The following is a 25,108-nucleotide window of genomic DNA, read 5'->3' as shown; positions in this document are numbered from 1 at the left end:
GAGCAGCTGCCGGCAGTTACATCTACCGCAGTGCGAGGAGGAGGGGAGAGGGATATACCCCACAGGAGTCCTCAAGAGGGGTGTTGAGTACCTGGTGTACCCTCGCACACTTTCCCTATTAGTGCATCAAACATTTCAGAAATGGGGGATTTACGGAGACCCTTCACCGCCTCTCTGTGTAGCAGTGTGCTCTCCGCCAGGGCCGATGCCAACATGGATAGGATCCATGCCGGGGCAGCTGGTGGGGGCTGCTTTCCATTTTTGGGTGATCAGCCATTTCAGCAAAAGAAGGGCTAGGTCCGCAAACCTTGTTGCGGGTCTTAATTTTTTGCGCAGTGGTAGAGACCCAAAATGCACACCTCCCAACTGTAAGCCACAATAGTCCCCGTAAAGCATGTCAGGTGTGTAGTGGCCTCCCTCCAATAATGTGTCAGTGACGGGCAGGACCAGAGCATGTGTAAAATCTCCACGTCTGGGGCTAGGCATCGGGATCAAGCAGCGATGGTATGATGAAAATAGCGGTTTATGTTGTTGGGAGTTGGGTAGGCTCGGTGTACGATACAGAATTGTAATAATTTGAAGCAGGCATTACAGGACACTAGGAAGGGTCAGTCGGAATAGTTTGCCATTCGGTATCAGTGCAAGTGTGCCCAAGGTCGGAATCCAAGTGTCTACGCAATGCTATGAGGGGGGTGGCTATGTGCATGCGTTAGGCCCCGCCCAACCAGCGGGTCTGATGGATATCAGCACCCAAGACATGTGGATATTGTATGGAAATATATTGTGGGGGTTCCAGTTGTATCTCTCCCCATGCCTGGCTCAACACACCAGCACTAGAAGCATGTAACAGGAAATGTCCAGAAGAAGGTCAAAGTCTGTCAGTAGGTCCTCTGTGGAGATGAGGGTTCCATCATGATACAGATTGCCCACACTATGCAGTCCAGCCGCATCCCATGGTGTTAATTCCCCTAAAGGAAGTCAACACACACCCACGTGGCATACCAAGTAGCGGCAATGCAATGGCGTAGGGTCAAATAGACCGAGTAATAGACAGGGGCCTGCAAAAGCAGGGATGAGTGACCTGGAGGAGAGGCGCACTCAGCAATGACGTCTTAGCGGGGGTGGAAATGGTACGTATCCGTTCACAGTTCCAAGGGGGAAGGAGCATTGCTGCATCTGTGAGATTGTAACCTGCAATTGTTCATGGTTGGGTACATTAAGCCCACCATTGTCCAAAGGGAGATAAAGTCTGAGAAGTGTTACTCTGAGACGTGTTATACCAGATAAGACACCTAACAGACATCCCAAAGAACGAAAGAAGGGCCGGTGTATAGAGAGAGGAAGATTAGCGAAGTAATACAGAATTGTCTACCTTGATAGTTAAGATTCTAAAGCTCTATATGCCACACTCACCATACTTTTGTCCTACAGGGCTGGTTAGTCACTTTCACCATCCTTAACACACCGTAATGGGGATAGGAGAATTAGTTCTGGGCACTTCCATTCACAACGAGAACACAGTTGCATGGGAACACAGAATCTGGGGACTCTACTCAAGTGAGATGCTGGGAACCCAGGTGGGATTCGAATGACCAAGCTACAGAATTAACCTACACAACACCTCTGAAGAAAAGATTAAGGGGGTTATTACAACTTTGGAGGAGGTGTTAATCCATCCCAAATGTGACGGATATACCACCAGCCGTATTACGAGTTCCATAGGATATAATGGACTCGTAATACGGCTGGTGGTATATCCGTCACTTTACCGTCACTTTTGGGACAGATTAACACCTCCTCCAAAGTTGTAATAACCCCCTAAATCTCTCGGCTAATAAGCCAGCCCTATGCTCTGCCGAAGAACAACCACACAAAGGCTGTTAGAAATGTACAGCGTCACACCATCACAGCCACCCACAAAAACACACAGGAAAGACAGTAAACAGTTCATGGGGTATGGGATCTGGGGAGACCCAAGTGATGGGTTGTAATCCACAGTTGACTCAGATTAGGTCCAATGTCAGAAGAGTTGCACCCCTAGTGTGTTACACCCCACAGAGACAAATCAAGTATATATCAACTCCACAACAGGTCTCAAAGCACATTCCCCACCCCTAATACCGCATCCTCAGGGAAATCCCTTCAAACCTTCTACACCACACTTGCTCAAGGGGACAGGATATATCCGAGGGCATCCCCGATGGTGGACCCCACATCCCGTGGTCGGATCTGCAGACAAACTCTGCTCCAAAGCGCTAGGACATCAGGCAGTTGGTGAGTGTGCACTATGCAGTAAACATTGTAATACATTGCATTTTTTTTTTAAGTTTTCTTTTTTTTCAACTGCTAACTCGGGAAGAATGTAGGAATGGGGTTGCATATTTCAATAACTCAAGTTCTCAAATCGGTAACAGTGTGAGTAAATTAGCCTGTCAGTCATTAGTGCATACAGAAATCCATGAAAAGTTCCCTCAGTGTGGTTATGGTGGGAGTGGGTGGACGCATCTTACTGTACAAACTGAAGGTGATTCGCACAGGTCGTAACCCACGGGAGAGCCCAATTTAGTCGATTCCTAGTCCCTTGATTTCCCTGCTTCTGAAAATACTGGGAGCAGCGAAAGTCACACCTTCCGAAGTCACTGTAGTTAGCACATCATGTCTAAATATGTGCTGAAAATCCACGCCGGCATGTTACCATCCCTTCCTGTGCATTACCTCTGGCAAAACTTTATCGCATTTTGACCACAAGGCCATCAACATATACACATGAAAAATCCCAGGGTCTGGAGTTTGTACAGTGCCTAAAAGTACAGCAGTGACTGTTTTAAACGCAGTGCCTTATAAACGCAAACTATGAAAATGACACATTGCGGATGTCAGCGCGCTACTATCGAGCAATGATAGCATATGAAAGAAGCTATTTTTTGACGCGGTATAGTTTTGTGACGTCATAAAACGATGGATTCTGCTCACTGCCATCGGAGTCCCGCCCACCAGCAGTGACCGAGGACCATCGACTTGGAAGCGGAGGGATAACTTCTCCGTGGTAAATAGTTTTTCCCTGTTCCGGGGATTTCCAGAAACGAGCTGCCCTCGCTCTCTTGCATAATACAACTCTCCTGACCGGGCTGGGGTCAGCTAGGGTAAAGTCCCAGCAGTTACTTTCAACTTGGAAAGCCTTTTTTGCTGTCTCCTAATTGAATCTAGTTACGTTTCTGGTAAGTCGCATCTAGCAAAAGCGGGGTAGATCCTCCATCCCAAAATACACGTATTGTACATAAAACTAGCCGTGTCGGTAAGCACTCGAGGGCCCCCAACAAGAGGTAGTAGAATGCTCTATATACAAATGCTGTAATGTACTCCACGCATCACCCAGAGGGCGCAGCATAAGAGCTAAAAATAGCAAAGCCAGCCTGGAAATGGGCGACTTCCACCTCCTGGCCTCCCTTCATAATCCGGGGTATTTATTCTCCCAGAAGCTGCACACAAAGGCATCTTTCTATTGGCAGCTTCCGTTTCGACAGAAGACCAAGTGTCTGGAAGGCCTCCAAGTGTCTGGAAGGCCTCCTTAGGAAAATAACCGGCTGTGCAAAGAATGTCCAAAACAGTATTTCAACAAACATGATGATTGCTTTTTTTTTTCTTTTCTGTAGTCTTAAAACGGCAGCACAAATTGTGATCGAGTGCTCAAAACTGATATGTGGGTGAGAAAACTAGGTTATGCTTCTCCCTGTGTAGGTCCACACACACTGAAACAGGTTATGCTCAAAACGTACTAAATGGAGCGATGTACGATGGAATAAACCATTCTACTAAAAGAGGCAGTCTGCAATGGCCATCCCAAATTTAAAAGTCTGTTTCAGAGGTCTTCAATTTTTTTTAGTTTTACGCTCCCCCCCCCCAATTCTCTGTAGTTTATAATCTACAATAAATGTGAGACTTGTAATAGAAGAAATTCATAAAAAACACAGAAACTGACAAAGAAACCATGCACCTCATAACTAGAACGGTGTGAACCCAGTGTTTAATTTGTGCTTGTGGTTTCCGGTGCGGTGTGGCACTTATTTTTGAGGGCCAGCACTTATTTTTCTGTCTCAAGCACTTCCTGTGAGCAAAAGACACACATGGGAAACGGAGGAAAAGAAAAACGAAAAAGCGTCACAATGGAAGAAAGCAGAAAGCTGCAAGAGTGAGCGGAAGGGGCAGGGAGTGGCTGTAAATGGATTAAAGAGGCCCGAGATGGCTTGAGGATTAAGCTGCCTCAGTATTCAGTGTTCGCACTTTTAATAGGAGCAGCCGCTTATTTAAGAGGAGAGCTTTGCGCACCGGCACCTTTTTATTTACAAATTAAGCACTGAACTCAGTATAATCTTAGTTACCCTAATTGTAAAAATCCAGAGTGCTTAGATGGAATCTAAATTGACTTTATAATGCGCAGTATGACGCTGGACTTTTACATACTTTCAAAAGCAGACACAAACAATGCCAGACCTCTCCAAGTGACACCACTACTGAGTTCACAAACCCAGCTCTCTTGAGGTACCGGGCCCTATAATTAATTGGTAAACACTTTGATCCTCAACCAGTTCTTCATCTCCTCATTGCCCATCTAATGACCTAGTGCTTCGAGGTGGCTGTAATATGGCATACAAGTGCTCTACAAAGAATGAAAAAAACAAGAAATCAATACCTAAGTACATTTCCAATTTTTTTAAAAAGTGCGAAAATAACAAAGTATGTTTTGATGGTGGAAAAGCAGCATCTGTTTTTTTCTGATTTGTCTTTTAGGAAAATAAGTGAAACATCAGCAGGTCTGTTCATCCCCTTGTTGGCAGATAGCTCTCAAAGAGCAGCGGGTGCTTCTGTATTCAAGAGAGTTATTAATAAACTAGTATTTAACCTTTGTGAACTTTTACTTTTGAGTTGCTAAATTTGTCTTTTGCAGCATTGCCTTACTAGCTTCCACTTTGATGCTCATTTGCCACATAGCGATATAATACATCCACAACATCACTTTCTCAGTCTCCTAAGGATAAGTCGATCCTAGTGCTCTGCACGATGATGTGAAATATGGGGTATGTCTTTGAAGACCCCCGTGGGTACCATCCTCGTACTTCGTAGGCTGCATTGTTCATTATACTTCCGATGATGCTGTTTCTAACTGCAAGGGTCCCCACAATGACCCTTAAATAAATGCATCATCGGGTTCTGGACAAGGTTACCCAATGAAATCTAGTAGGGTGCTTCCTTATCTCATAATCAGTTGCATAAAATGTCCAAATCATGTGTTTTTGGGTGCAGCTAAATTGTATTTATTTGCAAGTCGAATGGTGTAATTGGCAATTTCAAGTTGACACGAGATTGACATAAAGGATTGTTAGCGGAAGCACTCTGAAAGTCTATTTTATCCTCACCATGAGCTCTATTTGTCGAGCTTTGGAAGATCCACTTTCAATCTTATTACAAGTGCCCTGGCATTTCTAACCTTTCACCAGCATCATCAGAATTGCAGTAACCTGCCGGGTCTGAGGGTTTCATTTGGGGAGTTTGCCTCAGGTTGAAAAACCAGGGATGAATGAGGAATTACAATTTCCTCCAGTAATTCCTCATTTCTGAGGATACCCACAGGTTGCTCCTCATAATCATTCAGTATTGCAACTCACTGTGACTTTCTAAGCCTCTGTATCAGTAGCTCAGGGAAGGTGCCTATCAATACCAGGACAAAACTGGTAATTAGTAATGAAGCACTTAGACTCCATGCTGGATTATATAGTCATCCGATTCCTTGACTTCAGCATCAGGCATGCAACTATAACCACTAGAGTACAAGTAACGGTCTGTACATATATGTGTTAGCTTCGCTTCTTAACACTCTGGATGTCCTCACCGTGAAACCTTTCAAAATGATGATGCTAGATATGTTCTCCAATAGATAGGTTGTCCTAATTGTCATAATCCTATCAGGTTTGGAAACACTGGTTTTCTTATAGAAGGATGACATCACCTGGTCACAAATTCCTAATAGTTAAATAAACTGATAATATTGGGTAACCACTGGGACGCACAAATTCCCCTCTGCTCTTTCAGTCCTTCCTGCTGGCTCTTCATTCAGGGTCTCTGGGATTAGATCTTCCATTAATGTTTCTAAAAAGTGGGATTCCTGTAGTTCACCAATAATCCTGTTCATTACGTACTCCATCTCTTACCTCAACAATGCTACTTTCATTTAAGGGTTGATTCCAGTGAATTTGGTAAAAAAAATCAGGGACCTTTGACTACTCTTATAACCCCATACGAGAGGGATCCCCTGTATTTTTATTATGAAAACTCTTCCCTGGGATCACGTCCATAAAAGGCTCTCAGGTACCATGGTGAATTGTTGCCTGAATGAGACAAGGGGTTCTCTTTCATAAGAACTAATCTTAAAGTATCTAGATTTTGCCAAAGAATGCAACAAAAATAAAGGATTGCTTAATATTTTCTTATTTAAGTACTGAAGGTCATAACATTGGGGGTTATTACAACTTTGGAGGAGGTGTTAATCCGTCCCAAAAGTGACAGTGAAGTGACGGATATACCACCAGCCGTATTACGAGTCCATTATATCCTATGGAACTCGTAATACGGCTGGTGGTATATCCGTCACATTTGGGACGGATTAACACCTCCTCCAAAGTTGTAATAACCCCCATTGTCTCATTTAATTAATACATGGCTAAAATACATTGTGGTGTGATAAAACCTCTTGTTTAAAAAAACATTATTTCTTAAATTCTGCAGTGCCTCACAGAATGTATTTCATTGGAGTACCTCTTGTAGGGGACTTTACAGTGGATCTGCCCAGCTAAGAGGCTTTTAGGGACAGGCGCCATCTTCTTGCCCTTGTTTTGTACAATGAGAAAACCAATCTTGGGTTACAGGCGGCACATATTGACACATTGCACATCATCTTGCATTTCATAGGGCTTTCAGAATCTGGATTGTTAACCATCTTATATCTTGGCTAATTAGTTAACTGCTTCCTTATCGCTGTTGGTTTGCCCTTGCTTCACTGCCTCCTCGCCAGGATACCCTTATGGTCGAGACAGATCGCGCTTTATAACCTCCTATTGAAATGAACGTTAACATTAAGCTTCCATCATTGGTTATTCTACTGCCCAGGCAATGGGAGGGAATTTCTTCAGACCGGAAGGTACTCTAACCAGGGAGAAGTTTTTATGGATGGTTCCTGAGGATACCAGAAGGCCTTTAACTCTGATTACTATCAGATTGTGAAGACGGCCCTGAGGACAACTCTCTATACTGACAGAAACTGCATCATGGCAGTTCCTGTCTACGTAGGACATGTTTGATGAATTGTACTGTCAACCATGATGGATGGATGTCAAACTTAAAAAAAAAGTTATTTGTTTCCAAAGCAAACTCCCAAAGTAGGAGTTTGTTTTGGAAGAACAACAATGAATGGTCCCCACACTCAGGGTGCAGATGGTCCTACCAACTCTAAAGGAGTAGCTAGTCTGCCAAATGCTAAATCAGGCCATGTCATGAGTTTATCATGGCTTGGGTGCAAACTGCCACCCTTGTTGGGAATCCTGGTGTTGCCCTTGCACTTGTCTTGTGAATTTTGAAGGCAGCAGTAGGAACAGGAAGTCAGCAAGAAGGCTTAAGAGCCCTGTTCACTTTTTGTAGCTTCCATATCTTGCCCAGAACCCCTTATGGAAATGAGAGGCTGTGGAGGGGCTAAGATTGAGACAAAAGGGCAACTTTGTGATGTCGTAGGAATCAAAGGGTGTTATGTCGCTTCTGCTTCCCCTGCCATTTTTGTAAATCGACTGATTTGATACACTGAAATAAAAAAGAAATACAATGCATCTGCATACTGTGTACATACTAACCTAGATTTCTGCGTGCTCTAAATAGGGGCTTTGTTCCACGTGCTTTTTAAAAAAAACTAGTGACAGTCTTGGATAACCCAGTCCCGGCTTTTCATCCCACTGAACATCATTGGTTACTGCAGGACTTGTAGCTGAGATTAAAGTTAAATGTTGGTAGAGCAGCATTGAAGCATGTTAAAAAAATGGAAATAGTCAATCAAGGTGAAAGCCAATAGAGAGCCAAAGCAGTAGCTCCTATTACACAGCTTTTCCAGCACAGGAGGTGGGCCTATAAATGTTACATTTCTGGTGCTAATGCCAGATTATAGTACAAATCACACTGTGTCCATTCATCGGCTGCCTGTGCTCTTTTTGTCTGGGCTGAAGTGGGCAGTAAGTATCACCTAGTGGTAACTGTGGCTGCTGTCGATCGGTACCAGGCCGCCAACCCAATGACATAGTATGGTAATACGGTCGCACAGGCTTTAAAAGAAACAGAACTTCATTTTTCAGAAATTGCAGCGTCATTTGGGTGGAATTACTTGCCATCTGTCTGTTTGCAGCTTGGTCAGCAATTTCAGAGCGATGCTTCCGTCTCATTCATCTAATTATCCATCATTTGTCCCTTCTTGATAAAAAGACATTGGAAATATCCATTATTTAACGAACTATCCTAATATTTTTAAATGCTGTTTTGTTAAATGTACATAGTTTGTAATATGTGTACTATGTATTCGTTGACACCAACACATGAGCCCAACATTTATTTGTGTCCTTCCTTTTACAGTATTTTTATTAAGTCACAGCTTACTACAAGGGCCTACATATACTGACTGTGTACAACTAATGTTCGCTTTTTCTTCACAGGTAAACTGTACAATGATATTGGTCTCAGTTATTCCCAACTTAAGGTCTTTGCTCTGGCTGCGGAAAGTTTTGAGAAAGCTCTCCCTTTCTGCCAAACTGATGGAACGGATGGGCGGAAGGAAGCCGTGGTCTTGCAGAACTTGGGTGCAGCTTACAACACCCTGGAGCAGTTTGAGACGGCGGTGGAGTTCCACAGGAAAGCAGCTTACGTGCACAGTAAGTCGCCGGTGGTAGAAACATGAGGCAACATTGCTTATTTTCTAAAAGTAAATAAATAAAATATGAACAGGGACCAAAAATGTTCGTGGGAGCCTGCCGCCGGCACTGCCGAATGTCCAGGTTGCTGAATACTAAGAGGCATATTTAAGAGCCCCTAGCCCCACCTAAGTGCCGCCATAGTGTAATTTTTTTGATGCTAAGGCAGCGCTAATGTGACTTTTCTGCCTGCACCATATTTACAAAGTGGTGCATTGCATGCATTGTGCCACTTTGTAACCTCTTGCACCACATTATGCCTGAGCCAGGGATAATATATGCAAGGGGGGTGTTCCGGCGCTAGGAGTCCCGCAACAATGGCACAGTGAAATTTAAAAGATTTCACTGCGTCATTTTTGGTGTCATTTTTAACGCCTGCTCAGAGCAGGTGTTAAAATGGCACTCACATAGTAACCTTTGTGACTCTTTGCACTTTGCTGCACTAGCGTCAACATTTTTTATGCTAGTGTAGCAAAATGCTACAAAAGCGTAAAAAGTTTTGACACTATCGTGCTAACGACCGCAGTGGTGCACTGTATTATAAATACGGTGCAACGATGGAATCATTAGGTGCCGGCAGGGGTGCTCAAGAAAAGTGGCGCATCATAGCTGATGCGCCACTTTTTCTTATACAAGGACCTATGATTGGAAATTTTAAATTCCACCTCATGCCCCTTTCTTCCACCACCTGATAGTTCTTCCTTCTTTATCTCACTCATGCACGTTATTTCTATTCCTTGCTTTTGTGCTCTGTCACTGTTTTCTTATCTTTTGCTTCATTATTATTTCTACTTTTTTGCCATCCTCTGTCTAGCTCTGGGTCAGAGACCAATGGGGAAAAATCTGACCCGATCCCCAAAAATGACACCAGGTGCCCACCACCAGCAACCAGAAGCACCAATTAAGCATTCATGGGGGCAAACAAAGGCTGCAAAGCAGATGGTACCTAAAGCGATAGACCGAAGATTACACCTGAAGAGCTCACTGAATAGAATCATTATCCACAGAGGCACGTGGGAAACATGGTATTTGACCGACTCAAAATGATACTGCAGATTGGAGCAGAGGCAGTGTGCAATTGATCACTTGGGCATTGTGCCCTGGAGTGGAGCAGTCCTATGATATTCTGAAATCCATCAGATATGGTGAAGACCCAGGAAATTTGCCCTCGTCAAGGCAGGCTGGTAATGAAGAACTGTGTGTGCTGGTAGCAGAGGAAACCATAAGGCACAATTCACTTTTTGTCACTGTCCGGGATTACGAAAAGGACAGTACGATGTTGTGCAACCCAAAACATGATGATTCTGGAATGTGAATGACTGCGATACTTGTTCTTTGACTCTTTTTGCCTTTGGGCAAGCTCCCTACAAATGCCAGGCGACACTGGACAAAGATAAGTGGATCCCGAGGTACGTGGACCACACCCACCTACCCACGTTTGGGGTGCTAGAGCCAAAATCCTCATTAAGATACCCAGGTCAGGGAACACTGTCCCTCACTTCTTAATATTGCACTAGAATAGGGGTCCACCATGTGTGCCGCTTTGCAGTGGCGCGCCGTCAGCCTGCTGACCAAGGTATTCCAAATTGGGGTACTTGACCTCGCCTGCCCTTTTCTGAATGTGACTAGAACACTGCGTAAAACAGACAATAGATGATGGAAGGACTGCTTGCAATAAGTCAGGATAGCATTCCAACCCATCTTTCGTTTGTCCACCATGCCACCTCAGATTAAACCCAGCCATATGTAAATCAATCTTGGCCCTGCACCAATAGGAACAATCCAGCCCGAACTGCCAAGCCAGGTCCTCTCTGAACGGTAACACAAGCAACCCATGCTCACTGTGCTATAGGAGTCAAGCTACAACTTACTGACAAGCCGCAAATGGGGTTTGCCCTGCCTGAGGTTACCTCTGGCCCTTCCAGAGGGAGTCTTGTCTGGCAGCTCGGTGTGGACTGTTCTTTTGAGGAATAGGGTCAGTACTGAAGTGCATAATAGCATGGCAGTCGAAACATTATGGACTCAGATTAGGCCGGAGTGATCGCCATTGGCTGAGATTAATTGAAGCATTCCACTTAACACCGTGTCGTTGCAAAAACCTATGTAGCTCTCTTTCCCTATTAAACAGCCAATTAATTTCCTCACCCCTCAAGTCCTTACACCCTACAAAAAAGTAAAACTCCACTGTCCTTTGTATGACTTTGAAAGATTGGACAGATTCAACTCCTTAGTAAATATCTTAATGTAGCTATTGTTAAAAATTTATTTACGGTGAACCCCAGCAAAGTTGACTGGGAATGCGATTCAAAATCGAAGTGGCACATATGAATACAGAAGCATAGAACAAAATGTATAGACATTCAGATAGTCATAAAGGCAGATGGCTATGAAACATTGCAGAAATTGCAGAACTCGTTTGCTTTCATTTTAGTTTCTCAAATTAACTCTATTGTTTCCTCCAGGGGCTAAGCACCTTAAATAGTTACCAAAACTGGGAATGCTTACACATAGGCAAAACAACAGATAATATTTAAAAAAATACAAATTCAGAGGCAGGTGAACAGAGAAGAGAAATAAAGATAGACTCACTGTTAGATAGACCCGCGTGTAGCTGCTCCATAAAATGTTACATTGGCATTTTGGTTTCTTTGCGTTTGCGTGGTACAAATGTCTTGTGTAAGGTGGGAAGATTCTGTATGTCATTCCAGAGAGCAGACCCTCTTAGATGTGCAAGGATGCTTATCTATTTTAAATGAATTTCTAGAAATGGTTTTGTGGTGCATTCAGGCAAACCATATTTCTTCTATTTTCTTTTCTAATGTGTGTGCATGTAGTTAGGATAAGCAGGAGTGACCACCTTTCCCTTGGGCCCTGACGTCCATCTCTCACATGTGCAAAAACAGTTATGTGGTCACACCAGTGGTTTCATAACATATTTCATGATTTCATGATTTAGCGTGCAACGCGATATTCCATTGCTGAGAGAAGTGAAATTAATGAGAATGGCTGCCATGTTATAATTGATGATTAAATGATTAAAGATATGTTCTACTGCAATCACTATTAGTTTGCTTAGCAAACACAGGCAGACCTATAGATGAATTGATAGATTTCCACAACAAGCTAAGAAACCGCCAAGAGGTTGTTAGGGCCTGCTATCCCGTGTGGAGCCCTCCAATTCCAAAGCCTATTGAGAAATCTTCCGATCCTTCTGTAGATCTGTCCACCTTTGTGGCTTTGTTGCTTAATCTCAGAATAGTCGATGCAATATCAAGATTCTATTATGTAAAAAGTAGAACAATCTGAAGTAAGGCTCCACAATGATGTGTCTATATGTTTCAGGTATTCTGGGTAATCGGAGGGCTCAAGGCCAGTGCTTTGGAAACCTGGCGTATGCCTTCAGCCAGCTCGGAGACCATGAGGCCGCATCTGACAATTACTTGCATTCACTTCAAGCTTTTAAGGACTCGGGTAAGAGACATACTTGGTAGCATGCTACCTCACAGCCCCAGTGAGAGGTTCCATGCTATTTGTGTTGCAGTCACCAATATCTTGCTCACTGCCCTTCATTTTTCCCCGTCTACCATACCCCAATCAAGTATCGTATTTTATATGGTCAATCGATTAAAATGCAGTCCACTTATTATTTCTTTTTTTATGTGCCATTGAGCATCTGCGTGATCAGTTCTTCTGCCTGTCTCCTCTGCAGGTGACATCCAGGGGCAATGGCAGGCCTGCGAAGGGCTTGGAGCTGCCAGGTTCCGTGTGGGGGACCCTGAGAAGGCTGTGTTTTACTACAAGCAGGCCCTGTCTTGTCTCTCTAAAGCCCAGGTACGTTTCACACTCTATCGTATCAACAGGAGTAGGTGTTGGGACCTGCTGTTAAGCCACACAGACAAGTGATCAGACCGAACACATGCCCAGCCTGTGAACTGGGGGTATGAGCCACAAAAAGTTGTAAATAGGCATAGTTGGAAATATTGCTACAAGCAGGTGCAGGTTTGTGATTTTTCCCTATTAACAAACATTGGCAGCCGCACACCTGGAAGCTGCATGAGACGTGTTTTCTGTTGCACTCCTGTAAATATCCTGTGACATCCTTGGATATGGCGATTTCCCACTTCCAAATTCAACGCATGCTCTGATTCCACATTGCTGTGCTTCCATGCTTCATTCACACAGCAGGGCAGGAATTAAGGAGGGGTGGATCAGGAGCGTTTCAGCTATGGCCAAGCCCGTGATGGGGACTCCTCACGGTGTAGGGGGTGGAATGTTTTCAACTCCTTAATTTCATATCAAAGAGGTTAGCACAATTCTGTCTACACCAAATAGAAAAGGGGCTGTAAAAACAATTTCCATTGCCATTTCTCGACCATCTTCCTCTTTCTCTTCAAGCCCATCCAGTCCTGATTTGTTCATTTACAATAACACACTTGAAGTCTTATTTTACATTTGTAAAAACTGGACTAAGAGTCCCAGATTGCAAAGAAAATCACAATGAAGGAGCTGCTAATGTACGATATGAGATAACTTGCGATCTCTGCTCTTTTTTTGGTATTGTGATCCCTAAAAAAAAAAACAACATCCACAATCTTTGAAACACTGTTTTAGTTTGCGTTTTTTTCTTGTATGTGGTGTTTATATGTTTGTACCATGTGTCCATGTTGTTCTTCTATGTCAAGGGTATTGCCATTGTGGTCCTTCCACATCCAAGCTATGCGCAACCATGGAGTCCTATCTCTATGTCTACCGCGGTCCTGGTTTTGGGGTTTGAAAGTCTGGTCAGTCCAATCAAAGAAGGGTCGACGTGTAGAGGCTGAAGCCACCTGAGTCTCGCCAAAGGTCGGTATATGTAACCTGAGACTGGTGACTGCAGGGCGTTAATCTCCAGAAGTAAGGGCACTCTCCATCAATGTCAAGTATTGGCTAGGCAGGGTCGGCTTTAAAGCTCAAGGACTTGGGGGTGAATCACCCTGTATTGCAGTAACTGAGTTGATTCTTGGGAGACAGTTGAATGAGAGGGCGACTATTTGCCATGCATAACTCAGGCTAGCTACATTGGGTCAAATCATATTCTGATACACTTTCAGGCATGTTCGACGCAGACACTGCATATGGACTACCAGAAGGTTCTACCAGAAGAAGGTTCAAAGATTGCAAAGGAAACAGTTAAAAGTTGGGAACCTGAAAAGTGACTGAGGCAGAAATATCCCAGATCTGCTGCAAGGTTGATCTAGTGCCCTTGGTGTAGTTGCACAAGAGTGAGAAATGCCTGGCTATCATAGCATGTACTTTCTTTTCTCATCCCATTTCCCTCCATCGCTTCCTTATTAACCCCACAGAAACAGGAACAGAACAAAAGAGAAATTGTAAGTGAAATGGAAAAATAAAAGTGGCGAAGAGTGATTAAAGTGCAAGAGAAAATGACCTAAAGAGAACCAGGAAATGGAAGAAGGTAGGGTTGCAGAGTAAGGAAGATAATGGGAGGATAGAGACCACATATGTCAGTGGACTTGAGTGTCTGAAGTGGAATTCATGCTACCATTAACACCGTCCTGAGGATGTACTGGGAAACCACTGACAATAGGACCACAGGATGGGAGGACCTAAATGTAGCCCTGAGGTGCGAGTGTATGAGCAAAATATGTGAAGCCAGATTTAAATTAAATGAGCCCCTCAGGGAGTGCAAGAGGAGGTTAGCAGGCTTTCAATCAACTGTAACAATAGTCCCCCAAAACAAACAAGCAATACTAGAAGCTTAAAGTGAGATAGAGGGAACGTGGGGCATGGATACATTTACTTGTAGGGAGCACAGGCATAAACTACATAGGGAAGGAGATACAGCAGAGAAGTTATTACTCTAGTTATTGAAACAGGAGAGAATAAGTACAACTATATTGTGGCTGAGAAAGCCAGATGTTAAGGTAGCACTAACCCAAGCCAGCATTATTGAGATGCTACATGACTACCTCGCTCATTTGTATAAAGGCTCTAAGAGCGCTGTGATGGATGGGGCTTGGACCTATCTGAAAGGTCTAGCTTTGCCCAGATTGACACCAGATAATTTAAGCTGAGGAAATAGAGAAAGTGCTCCGGGACTTGTCCAGGTAGAAAAACTTCAGGTGGTGATGGGCTTCCAGCAGAATTTTATCAAATGTGTTAGGGGAAGATAGTGGGAAATCTAAATGAAGTCTACGATCAAGCTAAGACACAGGTCTGGCTACCAGACACAATGAGAGGAGCCATAATAATAATGATGCTTAAACAAGGCAGAGATCCTCTTGACCGACCTCTTACCATCTATTATCAATTCTTAATACTGATATTAAAATACTTAGCAAAGTGTTTGGAATCCAGGCTTAATGAGATAATTACAACTCTCACAAAGATTAGTGTGGCTTTATGCCACGGCACAGAGCACTTTTCAGTCTTTGCAGGCTCGATCATATATTGCATGCTACTGCCCAGATGGAGAAAGAATGTGTGCTTGTCACACTTGATATAGAGAGGGCATTTTGCTCTCAGGTTCGTGAATGCATCATATCAGTTTTGCAGAAAATGGGATTTGGACCAAGCTTCAGGGGATGGGTGTGGCTTCTGTACACACACCTAACTGCAAGGGTTAAGTCAGGAAGAATTGTATCCAAGGCATGGGAGACAGGTTAGAACACAAGGCAGGGATGCCCACTGTCGCTCCTCGGCCTTGTCTTAGCTATAGAACCGTTGGCGATATGATTGAGGCAGTCCCTTAGAGACTGGGGCCACAGGAAGAAATACAGTCTCTGTATATGTTGATTGTGCCCTAATATACACCAGACAACCCAGAGAAATGATACCAATCCTGTTTCGAGAATTGAAAGAATTTGGAACAGTATCTGGTCTACAGATAAACAGAGACAAAATGTTTTTTTTCACCAGGGTGGTGGGGCAACTATGGAGGGTCCCCTATTATCTTGAGTTGGGGTTGCACTGTGAAACACAGAAATCGAGACATTTGTGGATTCAGGTGTTCCTGACAGGTGAAGGGCATTATAAACACAATATGGGCCGGGTGATAGAAAGCCCCAACGGATCGGATAAGTTCTGGAACGCCTTGCTGCTCTCAAGTTATGGGAAGAATAGCTAACACCACTGTTGCTCAAAGGGACAGAGCATTAGCACACTTCTATTGAATCCAAACTGAGCGTGAAGAACACCCTTTTAGCACTCGATCCACATGGTTTCTAGACGGACTAGTCAGGAAGATGGTTTGGGTTAGAAACCCATAACTTCACAAAGCACATAATAATACTTAATACGTCAATGTCTGGGCAGTGCTTTCATTTAAAAAAAGACAAAAAACATTAATTCACACACAACTACATAGTAAGGATACAATTACAAATGTACACAATGGAAAACAGACATCTCGATCACCTCCTAAACTAGAAATGTGTGTAAAAAGGTCTCTGTATTAATCAATGAAAAACCCTTTCTTATAGTGTTTGTCACGAGTAAACAATATACAATTCCTTCATATTGTGTTTATCCGAGAATTCATATTGTAAAACCCTTGCCTACTGTATTTGCCAGAGTTCACAAAGGAAAACTCTATCCTGTTACCTGAGAATTCACAGGGTGAACTGCCCTCCGATTGTAATTCTCAGAGGGATACATATGCAAAGCTCTTTCTTCTGTATTTGACACTGGGTCTGTGTTAACAATGTCTCTGTGAGATATGAGTAATAGGCAACTAACACAACCACTGCCTGGCAAATGCCCCGAAAGTTGTCAAACCAAAGCCCGTCCAGTGTACTGCTTTTAGGGACAGATGTACATAGAACATGTACATAGCACTGGTCACAAAATACTGGTCTCATTTTCAACCAGTATGTTTGCGACCAGTGCAGTATTTTCTGAACCGACCAATGTACTAATAGGTCGGTTGGCAAAATACCAATTTCCAGTGGGTCGCAAATCAACCTAATTCATGCATATGAATGAGTTAGGTCACAAGTTGCAACTCACTAGGAAACGCAGCCATCACAGAGACGATGGCCTGCTGGGGTCAGCACACTAACAAATCTGTGATTTCATTTAAATAAAGCAATTTTTTCTCCTAACTCAGCCCGTTTTCTTTATAGGAAAACGGGATGCATTTTTAAAAAAATGCAAATAAAATGTATAATCATTTTGAAAGGGGAAGGTGGCCCCTGAAGACCCCTTCCCCTTATGTGATTGGCTTACTGTGGCTTAATCTGTGGATTTCGTCCATTCAGCTTTGTTACTTAGATTGGATGCCATAAGCATGCAGTTCCAAATACCAAATCGGTATTGCGTTGCAAATCCAAATTGCAATTCTGTAACATTTTACTACATCACAATTTGTGTATTTTTCATAGCAAAAGGCATATTTGCGATCGCAAACAGATCGATTCTGTGAATTGGGACGTTTGCACCCATGAAACCTTGTACATCTGGCCCATGGTTCTTAATGCTTTTAGTGTCATTCCATGAGCACTCATCCAATATTTATGAGGTCTTTTGCCATAGCGCCATTGCCATTTGCTTGTGTAAGGCAAAACACGCTTGCATTCCAGACCTGCCTGTCTGCTATCATTGCGACTAAGCCTTGCACAATGAGTGTATGTTGACATGGAGAAGGGAAACAAATACACATGACCAAGTGGATTCACAAAGGTTATTCTATGTGTAAACATGACTTGCATGTAAGTTCACATTAGTATCCAGATATGATTTACAAAGCATTTTCTGGAAGTAACTATAAGTTACCTGAGGTTTAGAAGTCACTAAACCATGCACCTCAAGGTGTAATACATGTTTAATCTCTGGGAAAAAAAACCTTGGCCTGAGTCTTAAAAACATTTTGAAATCTGCATACACATGTTTAAGACCTTCCATGGGTGCAGATTTCTGAATGTTTAGAATTCCCAGAAGTTTCACATCTTACACTGGAAGCCTGCAACTCTTGGAAAACCTTTATGAATTCGAGAAACTAAAATGGGGCGCAGCGTCTTTATGTACGTGGTATTTGTATAGAGCAAATCTAGCCAACTGGCAGCAGAGTGCTGTACTGTGACAAAGGCACGGATACAGTCAACAAATGATGTTGCTGGGTTGCAGGAGCAGAAGTGGATTGTTATTGCATTGTGATGTAGTGTTCTCTAAAGAGGCACGTCTTCAGCTCTTTCAGTATTGATGCAGGGTTGGGGCAGTCCTGATCAGTAAACAGATATTGTTTCAGATCCTGGGTGCTTAGATGTAGCAAGCTGGTTGAATTTATTTTTTGCTTCCTTTTCATTGTCTCTAATCTGATGGTGTCCTGGCTGCGGGTCTGCTGAGAGCCACAGGAGATGGTGAGCGTGTCAGGCAGATATGTGAAGGTGCTGGTCGTGATTTCCAAATTCATACTTTTATATAGAGTATAATTGTTCTTGGGTCAGTAACTTCCAATATATGCAACTGCACAGTTTTTCTATAAAATATTTGTCACTCTAGCGAAACCACTTTTGCACCCTTAACCAGTTTTTGGGGTGCTTTAATCCCATTTCCAACCTTGAGGTGTATCTATTACTTATCTACTTACTTACAGGACTAAGGTGGTCATTAATAACCTGGTGGCTGTACTCCATTCCACCGGACAGCAAAGGGATGTACTCTACTGACTTGACAAACATACAGCATGCCATATATAGAAATCTCAACCGTCTTGTCTGAGATCTGTATCCCTTTGGTGGTTCCTTTCAAGCTCCGAAAGTTTGCTGTGTGGCCACCATGTTTTATGTGGCTGCTCAGCAACACTTCTTTGTTTTACAAAAACAAACTTCCAAAGCGAAAGATACAGGGTGGAGTTGGGGTGGCCTCCGAAGGATAAGATTGCTCTATACGTGGACAATGTCTTGCTCTATATGGCTGAGCCCTGGACACCTCCGGCCTATGTTTAAACGTGGAGAAATCTCTCCTGGTCCCCCAAGTGCGATAGCGCCTCTTGCGGATGGCAAGCAAATATCCCCATACTCGGTCTCAACTTCAAATACTTAGGGATCCATATCAGTACGATGCCTGAGCAGGCTCACGTCCTAAACTTAATGCCCCTTGTACAGAAAACCAAGCATGGTCTGGCAGCATGGCATCGTCTACCACTCAACGTATTGGGCAGAGTGGCCATGATCAAGATGATGGTGTTACCCAGATGTCTATACACCCATCAGAATTAACCGTAATATATCACTGCGACGTGGTCCCGAGAGGTGATGGTGCTGCTGCATTCTTTTATCTGGAGGATGCGTCCCCCAGAATTGCCTAACCCAAATGCTGAAGATCGATCTAAAATGGAGGGATTGCTGCTGTGGACATTCAGATATATAACTGGGCAGCTCATCTCCTCACTGTGAACGATTGGATTACCGGTGGTTGGAGTGACCCCACTTACCAGTTGGAACTTAATGACCTCTGACTGGATGGGGTTCTAGACCTTTATGGTTGCCCGACACCTCAGGTGCTTCCAGGGATTACCAGAGTTATCTTTTTCTTATGGAGGAGGGCCCTCCACTTTATAGGCTGAGAAGGTCGGCTGACAGGCCAGACTCCTTTCTGGCGTGGCTGTAGACTTCTGCAAGTATCGAGACTGGAGGGCTTTCATAAGTGGGACTTGGCGGGTATTAAAGCACTAGCTGGCCTATGGCGAGGATTGACCATGTTCTCATTTGCAGACCTTCAGGCTCAGTTCTTCCCCTCACACACACAATTTCATGAATACCTTCAAGTGAGACATGCCTTGGGTTGCTACACATCACAATTCCAGGAAGTACCAGAGTTTAACCCTCTTGAGGCAAAGCTGTACCATACGCTGATAAACAATGCCCCCAAAACGTCTTTGCCAGACTTGGGAAAAATGGATTCGGGAGCTTGACGAAGTTGAGTGGTGGGAGGTTTGCGCGGCCCCACATGAAGTAGCAATATAGGCGTGCCGTTGTTGCAACTACCTGTCCCCTCAGGCTCTATACGCTGCAGGTCTTCTCCCCGACTTTAACTGTGGAAGGTGTGGGTACCCCCCCAGGCTGACTTCTGTCACATGGTATGGCAAAGTTGTGTTATATCTAAATGTTGGTCCATAACTGAGTGAATATTATCAGATGTTTTGGAAACCTCTGTGTGATTAACCCCCAAACTGGCCCTGCTGTGTGTGGTGGGGGACATAGGGACTTCTCTGGGGGACAGGGCCTTGGTGGGCATTGCAGCTTTAGTGGCCAAGAGAGAAATATCTCAGGTGTGGAGGGCTTTGGATCTGCTGAGGATGGCCCAGAGGTGTGCCGGTATGGATTTTGGTGCCAGACAAGAAGAACCAATTTAGAAAGCCCATGGCTGCCCTAAGAAATGTATGAAAATGTTGGGTAAATGGTGGGAATACTATGGATTGGCTGTCTAAATGTAAGTCCACATTGTATTGTTGTTCAACACATGGGAGCTGAACTGTGAGGAGAAATATTGACAACAGATGGTATGCGAACTATGAAAATTGTTATTCCTCAGTTTCTCCAATTATATATTGTATGCCTCAAATGTACCTTCACATAAGAAAACCAATAAAAGTTGTTTATCAGAAAAACACAGTTATATGTGATGTGACTCTATGATTTTACAAACAAGCCGACACAAAGAATAACAGAGAAAGATGCAAAAGTTTTAAGAAGCAAGATGTTTGCATCTAATAAAACAGAGAAAATATCAATACTCAATTTATTAAGAGAAAAGAGAAGCATTATTATCTTTTGGGCTGTCATGGCGCCCACAAGAAGGCTGGCACTCATGGGGGATCCCCCTGCCTGGTGGGTAACCAGTCTCATGCTTGTGGCACCGCACAGCAACAATTGGTGGGGAAGTGCTCCTGCTCTTTTGCCGGCACTGCAGTCAGCTGATCTGTGGCATAGCTGCTGGCTACTGGCATTGCCTCTTCTCTGCTTGCCACAGAGACAGTCAGGGGAGAGTGTTCTCCACCCCTCCCTTCTACATTGTCTGTGGTGGGGGCAATACTGGTCAGCTCACTCAAACAAGTGGCTCCCAAAAAAGACATATTACCTCCTGCAGTTTCTGTTTCTTCGTCTGGGCCCACCATGTCTTTCCTCCCCGTTGTCAGTCAATTACAGGAATGCTGTAACAATGTATCTTTAAATAAATGGGGAAGCTGCCACAATGAGGATGTCCGCAGGTAACATTGTTACTTTTCTAATGTATGACATTACAGTGCCCTCTGTTCCCGATGCTGATGTTCATGTGCTTGCTGAGGACGCACCCATTGTAATCAATGGGCCTCCTTGCACTTTGCTCCACTAGCGTCAGACTTTTTGGATGCTAGTGGAGCAAAGCACCACAAAATCGTCAAAAATGTTGACGCCATTGTTCTTAATACTGCCATGGTGTGACGTATCTTAAACCCGGTGCACACATAGTGTCGTTAGGGGGGCACAGGAGGGCGCAAAAAAATTACACTGCATTGGATGCAGCACCACTTTTCTTAAATTCGACCCTTCATTTTTCCAAAACGCAGGTTATTTCTAATTTTCAGTCCAACCTTCTGTCAGCTCCGCTACGTATCTCAGGGTTCAGCTTTGTGCCAATGTGGAGCTAATTGTTTCCTTGAATTATGAACCTCTTCTGAAATCTGTAGTAGCGAAGATGCAGTCATGGAACCACCTTCCACGTAACATTTTAGGATCCTGTAATTTTGTTAAGATTAATATTTTACCCAAATTTCTTTCTCTCTTTTGGGCTATTCCATTACGGGTTCCTGATAATTACTTCCGGCCTTTTGAGGGGGCAATTGACAGTTTTATCTGGGGTATCGGAGGGTTAGAATGGCCATCAGTCTTTTAAAACTTCCGTCTAACCAAGGCGGCTTCTCCCTCCCTAATTTTAAGTTGTACTTCTGGGCTGCATTTGGCTCACATCTTAAAAATATCCTTACGAATCATCAGCCTGGTGGCTATGCAGTCGAGTACCAACTAACTTTAGGGTATGATTTTTGATTCGCTCTGATCCAATGCAGCTGCCATATTTATTTTAAGAGGGTACGGTTTAAGATTATCAGAGATGCCTTTAGGATCTGGCATGGAATTTGTGCCAGGTATTCCCTGCAGGCAATTCATCCACTTACACCAATTTGGGGTAATCCTACTTTTCCATTTATTTTTCAGGATTCAGTGTTTCTTACATGGGTGATGCGGGGCATCACAACTGTTGGTCAGCTTTTCGACTCAGACGGTGTATGTGCTTTCTCGTCACTGCAAACATTATGGGGGTCATTCCGAGTTTGGCGGACGGCATTTGCCGCCAGCCAAACTTCCCCCGTCGAAAGACCGCTCCACGGTCAAAAGACCGTAGGGGCCATTTCGACTTTCCCGCTGGGCCGGCTGGCGACCGCCAAAAGAGCGCCCGCCGGCCCAGCGGGAAAGGCCCTGCAACATTGAAGCCGGCTCCGAATGGAGCCGGCGGTGTTGCAGGGGTGCGACGGGTGCAGTTGCACCCGTCGCGATTTTCACTGTCTGCAAAGCAGACAGTGAAAATCCTGCTGGGGCCCTGTTAGGGGGCCCCTGCACTGCCCATGCCAGCGGCATGGGCAGTGCAGGGGCCCCCAGGGGCCCCACGACACCCGTTCCCGCCATCCTGTTTCTGTCGGTGAAAACCGCCAGAAACAGGCTGGCGGGAAGGGGGTCAGAATCCCCATGGCGCGCTGCAAGCAGCGCTGCCATGGAGGATTCTCCCAGCCGGGGGAAATCCGGCGGGAAACCGCCGGACCCGGCTGGGCGACCGCGGCTTTACAGCCGCGGTCGGAATAGCAAAGGAAGCACCGCCAGCCTGTTGGCGGTGCTTCCGTGGTCGTCGACCCAGAATGACCCCCTATATGATCTTCCACAGCAGTCTTTTTTTAAATATTTACAAGTTCGTGATTTTCTTATACACAATTTAGTCTTTATGACTGGGGCTAGTGATCATGACATTCTGGCCTACTTTTTTATATTAGACTGATAACTTTCAATCAGGGTCCTGTATCGTATTATGACGGCTGAGATGGCAGATGATAGGTCTGTTTTAGCTACCAAATGGGACAGGTCATATCGGCTGACGAAATCTCGCCTGCTTTTGATGTCATTAATCGGTCAGTATGCTCAGTCAGTCTTAAATTGCAACAATTTTGTACATTATGCATGCTATATTACACACCAGATAGGATCTGTGAATGGTGTAGAAATCATTTGAATTATAAAACGCATTGCCTGAAGTGTCGCCAGCATGCTGCTAATATTACTCTTACGTTCTGGTCTGGTGACGCGCAGCTGCTATCTTTTCGTCTGTAATATCCTGTTGAGTGGTCGGTTAAGGATATTATGATGGGTCACAAACATTATATTAATCTGAGCCATTTCTGTAGTGTCAATTGCGATTATTACAGCCCGCCTCTGTATTGCAAGAGCATTGGTACAACCTGCTCCTCCCACGGCTTCTGAACGGTGGCGATTGTTCTCACAGATCTGTCAGCTTGCAGCAGCTATTCAACATGATCGAGCCCTTAATGCTCGAGGGCGGTTAAATAGGGTCTGGGCGAACCTATTTCTATGAGAATTTGTTTTATATAGTTTTGTATTTGTTTATCTGTTTTTTGTTCTTTTTTCTTGGTGATGCTGTGTGCTGCTTTCTATTATACTACTTTGTATTCGATTAATTGATTGCAACAACGTCAATAAAAAACATTAAAAATAAAGTAAAAGGGTACCATGGGCATGGTGCAAGGCTTGTGGCAAAGAAAAGAGGTTGAAATCACTACGGGTGGCTCAGTAATTCTTTTTTACCTTTTGTAAATGTGTGCATTTGGAAAGAAACACTCTAGTGTGTCTTTGCAAGCTAATGGTTGCTTTTGAAGTGCTGTGGTAGTATTGGCGCCCAAAACTCTTGATATTATACTGTTGATGCAAGTTACCAGGTCGTGCTTACACAGCTTGCAGTTATTTGGGAATAATGTCAGAAACCTATATTTGCTTTCAACCCGTAATGGTGAAAACTGTAAAGCTGATCCATTGAATAAACACTCGGTCCCAGCAGTGGAATGTTTGATTAATCTTATTCCACCTGCTCTAATGTAGGTAATTGTGTCTGCCTGCATGGTTTTATTGATGGAAAAACATTTTACGTGTAGCTGCGTAATCACTGTGGGCTATTGCGACTTTCTATGATTGTAGATTTCATATTCTATACTATTAATAATATATCTTTCTTAAACACCTTAAGCTCTAGAGGTGTGGTGGAAATATATGTATTCTGCCACAACTGCAAATGGGACATCTGCCAAAGGGAACTTTAAATGATGCCATATAATGCTACATGTAATACCTCTTATCCCTGATTATTCTATATGTTGTGAAATCTCGTGATGTGCATTTATAGATAGCTGAGTAGACTGCAGATTATAACGTGGAAGGCATTTCTTCTATGTTAATTTTTCAAAGGAAGATACAGGGTAAGATTGGCACTTCGTAAGAGGCACAGAGAGGCTCATTTGTAGGTGTTTAACAGCAACCACATAATGTCAGCAACGTCACTGTCTCTTGCAGGATGTGTCTGAAGCTGTACAGGAGCGAATTGTTAACAAGCTGGCAGATGCCCTCCAGTACAAGCTATCGATGAACAGTCGCTACTCCCACGGTGGTGGGATAATCGCAGCTGCACCTCTCGTAAGTAGAAACTGAAGTTTGACTTATTCTTGTAGCACATACACATTTGCTCTGGTTCTTCTGGGCAAGAGTAGGATGGTTTCCCCACCACAATACGGGGCACGCTGGAGAGTAGGATAACCCCACCTCTCTCTTGGATGTGGGAGAGTACAATGGCTTTCACTACTACCCTGAGAGCAGGAGACTAGGATGGATTCCATTACAACTCAGTGCAAGAGTAGGATTCTTTCAACCACTACCTCATTGGCAAGGGAGCAATAGCTTCCAACAGGCTCTCTTAAGTGGATAAGGTGGGGATACTCTGCAATGTAGCTTCTTGTGTTAGTGGCATATCAAAGCTTCAGGGAATTTACAGTACTTTGTCAGTTCCTGACTTGTGTACTTTCC

At 43.9% G+C, this 25,108-nt stretch overlaps 1 protein-coding gene across 2 annotated transcripts in view; it reads left to right on the top strand.

Moving 5' to 3' along the window:
* Positions 1–25,108, top strand: part of TTC24 (tetratricopeptide repeat domain 24) — a 115,325-nt gene that overhangs the window by 62,914 nt on the left and 27,303 nt on the right. For both annotated transcript variants that reach the window (XM_069218033.1, XM_069218032.1), the window contains exons 3-6: positions 8,742–8,957; positions 12,339–12,467; positions 12,706–12,827; positions 24,602–24,721. In XM_069218033.1, the coding sequence (XP_069074134.1) occupies positions 8,742–8,957; positions 12,339–12,467; positions 12,706–12,827; positions 24,602–24,721 (587 nt within the window). The remainder of the gene's footprint in view (positions 1–8,741; positions 8,958–12,338; positions 12,468–12,705; positions 12,828–24,601; positions 24,722–25,108) is intronic.

Source organism: Pleurodeles waltl, chromosome 12 (genome assembly GCF_031143425.1).
Source record: "Pleurodeles waltl isolate 20211129_DDA chromosome 12, aPleWal1.hap1.20221129, whole genome shotgun sequence".
NCBI lineage: Eukaryota > Metazoa > Chordata > Amphibia > Caudata > Salamandridae > Pleurodeles > Pleurodeles waltl.
This window is presented reverse-complemented; position numbering and strand designations above follow the sequence as displayed.